Here is a 3,977-nt window from a genome sequence, read left to right as displayed (position 1 = left end):
CAGGCATGGTCTGGTGCCACCGGAACTACAGCAGGGGCCCTGGGGACTCCTGCACGCCACCCTCCCTACCAAGAACAGGCCTGTCTAGCCCGGCACTGGGCGGGAAGGTTACGGTCCAAGGACTTTTTAGACCTACATGGTATTTCCCACTGGGATCAGCCCGTAGGTGATCCATTTTTAAAGCTAATTCCAACTATTATTTACAACTGCATGGTATGAACTTTCTCAACATGACTGAGTTATACAGTACATTTTTTGTAATTAACCCTTCAGCAAAGGCCATCATTTTCAAAACCTTACTGGAAAAAAAAAAAAAAAAGATTTTACTCAATGCTTCATGACCACAAAGGGGGAAAGGAAAATAACATTGTTCCTATCAAAACAGCAATATGATGTAAAGATGGAAACGTGGCACAACTGGAATTCTGCGTTTAGTTTGCTACTTGATTTAAGTGGTCAAAACTGAGTTTCACCTTCATTTCGGACGGGACAGAAAAGGGCAAGAGTCTGAAACTATCAGAGCATACACACAATTAAAAGTAAAACAAGTAAAGCAAGTGGACAAACTTTACATTTTTCTAGCTTGTCTAAGTGATACACAGTTTGGAAAGTGAACATCCTGGGCCTTAAAGAAGGTGAATTCAAAACATGTATCCCCCGATATCAAGGGCCAAACTCTATGTGCTCTTCTCAACAGCACATGAGATGTCAAGCTGTCAACTCCTCCCCTGGGAGGGTCCCAGGAAATTCCTCCTCAAGTGCCCCCACACCTTTGGCCAGTAGAACCCACATAGGAGACAGGAAAAGGGGTTTTCGCTTTGTACTCACTCTTACAAAGTTGTCAGGGAACAAACCTCTCCTGCCATTGATCTGTCCCTCCCACCAGCCTCCATCCTCCTTCCTGATGTTGGTGATGATCTCACCCACGGTGATCGTCAGCTCATCGTCGTGCTGGGCCTGGTAGTCAAACTCCACTATGGCCTCCACTGGAAGGAACAGGGACCAAAAAAGAAGAAGAGCACTTTAGATCGGATGTTGGAGAAATCCGAAGCCGGCAGCACTGGACAGTCAGGGAAGTCCTATTAAAGGGGCTTCCCCTCTACCGATACTTAAAATAACAGGGCCACCCACAGCAGCCCGACTTTGGTTAACCCGAGGCCTGTAGCACAGAAGCCACAAAGTGCTGGTCCGTGGTCAGGCACCAGCAGAGTGACCTACAGGTCTCAGGACCAGCGGGGGCTTCAGAGGGGAAACACACAATGACAGAAGGAAGACAACCCTGGTGCACCACCCTGCCCCCAGACGCAGCCCAGCACCATTTCCCCAGGCGCAGAGACTGCGGGCCACGGCAGCTGCAAGTCTGGCTCTCGGGTGCCCCCTCTCTCATCAAGACTAGGTGAGGCTAACCTCCCAGCCTGAGCTGTGCAAAATGTGGGTGATGATCATTCCCATGCTACAGAGATAATGACTGCCTCTCACCGATAAGAAGATGGCCGCTTAGGCAGCAATACCATTTGCAACTGTTCTCCCAGCCCACAGTGATTTGTACACACAGTAATAAGTGCAGGCAAAAAATGAGGCAGAGAGGTCTTCTGGTACCCATGCAAATTAACAGAGCCAATCAACCCAGAGGTTGACTAATTTATCCACACACTGATTAAACAATTCATCTGCTCTTCAGGGTTCACCTCATGCCCACCTCAATCTCCTGTCCTTTGCCTTTTTTACTTGCAGCTTGATCTGAATGAATGAATAAATGGATGGATAGACAGATGAACAAAGGGTGAATGAATAAATACAAGGGTAGTAAAAATTAGGGGAAATCACAAGCGGGTGAATTAGCAACTTAGAAATTACAGTAAAAGAATAGAAGAGGGACTTTGGTGGTTCACTGGCTGAGACTCTATACTCCCAATGCAGGGGGCCTAGACTCTAGCCCTGGTCAGGGAACTAGAGCCTGCATGCTGCAACTAAGACCCAGCATAGCCAAATAAATAAATAAAAATAATTTTTTTTTAAAAAAAAGAGTGGAACATATGTACATCTATGGCTGATTCATGTTGATGTTTGACAGAAAACAACAAAATTCTGTAAAGCAATTACCCTTCAATTAAAAAATAAATAAATTTTTTAAAAAGAAAAAAAAGAATGGAAAAGTTAAATGAGCTCTGTAAGGAACCCATATATAAAAATGAACTCGAAATGGATCATTTGTCTAAATGTAAGAACTAAAACCATAATATTTTTATAAGAAAGCACAGGAGAAAATCTTAGTGATCTTGGGTTTGGCAAAGATTTCTTCAATAGAATACCAAAAAAAGCTCAAATGACTTTTACAAGTTTAATATACAGCGGTAGATTTTCCAAGAAAAAGGCTGGTAGGTGAATGGGCTCCTTGTCAAATACATTTTGCATATACATCCACTGGGGATAAATTCCTAAAGTGTTTGCAGATGAAACAAGCCCATCCACCCAGACTGGTGTGCCTCATCTCATCCACTTGTAATATCAGCTAAGCCAGACAGTTCATAAGCAACTCAAAGCAGAATTTCCTTTCCTAGATTATTTTTTCATTCCAAAATTAGCTGGCTGACTGTGCTGTCATAAATCTGCCCAGGTTGAAGTTGAGCTGTGAACCATTTTCATCACTTATCAACAGAAAGGAAAAGTGTAAGAGCATAAACAAGGCAACCTTTTCAGATTTCTCCTGGTTCCTGACAAATACAAAGGCAGAAACACTCCAATTTTCTTGTATCGTATGCTCACACCAGCAGTTAAAATGAGCCATCATAACAATCAGAACCAGGTCGATCAAAAAGCAGCTTTCTTCAAATTACCTAGACAAGGATCTATTGAAGCTGTGCTATCAGAACTGAGAGTACAGTAACCACTGTTTATGTCCCAGACACTTTTCCTGCATTACCTCACTTAATCCTCTGATGCCCATCTTCCCAATTAAAGAACCTGAAGCTTAGCAAAGTAGTTAAGCTTATTTTCTGAGCCAGTGCTCTCCAAACTGAGATGCACTCACTACTTGAGGAATTAGTTGACAAGATGAAAAAGAAAATGAGTTCATTCATTTTTTAATTTTAGAAAGAGAAAAATTCAACATCTCTAACATTCCATTTGCAGAATGACACTGGCTCCTTCATCCAGCCTCTAGGTCAGGCAGTCAGGGATGCTCCAAGGGCACAGAGCAGCCTGCAGGACAGCTGTGTCCCTTGACAAGAGCGGCTGCCAGAGTCAGCACCAGCTTTCAGCTTCACGGGCACCCCACAGTTCTGAGAGGCCTCTTGGTAGAGCCTCTGTATGACTATTACCCCTTTTAACTAAAATCACCCTCACTAAATGGATGAGAGGCTTGAGAAGAGTTTGTAAGAAAATAGGGGATGGAGATAATATTTGACACACGACCAAGTCAACAAACAAGTGTGGAGGTGTTGACACTTCAGTCCCTAGGTGGGAGCTCTTTGTCAGCCATGTTAGGAGGCGAAGACAAGGACAAGCCAATCACCACAACACGCTCCAAGTTATCATGACAATTTGTAATTCGGGTTTTCTCCTACTCTTGATACAGGTTTAAGTTACCTAATTATAATATGGAACTATTGGGGATAAATAGTTAATAACTATTTATTAATAGTTAATAACTCAAGTTATTTAAAATGATGTACCTGAGCCATGAAGACAAATATCTTCACTTTTTACCAATGTCTAAAATCATACAATAGTCAGTCTTATGTTTTCCAAAAGTTCATTAAACCTAATAATAAATGTTTAGAAGCTCTTTTGGGGTTGTCTTAATCAACAAGTACACCAATATATTTATATATAATCTATAAATAAATACATATATTGAGATAGTAATTTTTAAAATAACAGGTATTATTATTTCACAAGAACAGGATTAGAACACTGACCTAGGCTCCACAAGGCTGATTCTACTGCAGTACTTACAGATTAAAACTCATAGTTTT

At 41.9% G+C, this 3,977-nt stretch overlaps 1 protein-coding gene across 1 annotated transcript; it reads right to left on the bottom strand.

Moving 5' to 3' along the window:
* Positions 1-18: 18 nt before the first annotated feature.
* Positions 19-1,883, bottom strand: LOC104995092 (intersectin-1-like). Its single transcript, XM_010848833.1, has 2 exons — positions 1,480-1,883; positions 19-986 (listed from the first exon to the last, which is right to left on the bottom strand). Exons 1-2 carry the CDS (start codon positions 1,601-1,603, stop codon positions 709-711), a joined length of 402 nt encoding a protein of 133 aa, XP_010847135.1. The 5' UTR covers positions 1,604-1,883; the 3' UTR covers positions 19-708.
* Positions 1,884-3,977: the final 2,094 nt, after the last annotated feature.

This window comes from Bison bison, unplaced genomic scaffold (assembly GCF_000754665.1).
Source record: "Bison bison bison isolate TAMUID 2011002044 unplaced genomic scaffold, Bison_UMD1.0 scf7180017850597, whole genome shotgun sequence".
Classification (NCBI taxonomy): domain Eukaryota; kingdom Metazoa; phylum Chordata; class Mammalia; order Artiodactyla; family Bovidae; genus Bison; species Bison bison.
Note: the sequence above shows the minus strand (reverse complement) of the source record. Positions and strands in the feature narration are given on the sequence as shown.

Excerpts from the sequence above, each read along its gene's own strand:
- LOC104995092 (XM_010848833.1), bottom strand. The coding sequence starts at position 1,603 with ATGGGTACCAGAAGACCTCTCTGCCTCATTTTTTGCCTGCACTTATTA. Across the intron at positions 987-1,479 it reads AAGCGGCCATCTTCTTATCG|TGGAGGCCATAGTGGAGTTT; the intron begins GTGAGAGGCAGT and ends TGTTCCTTCCAG.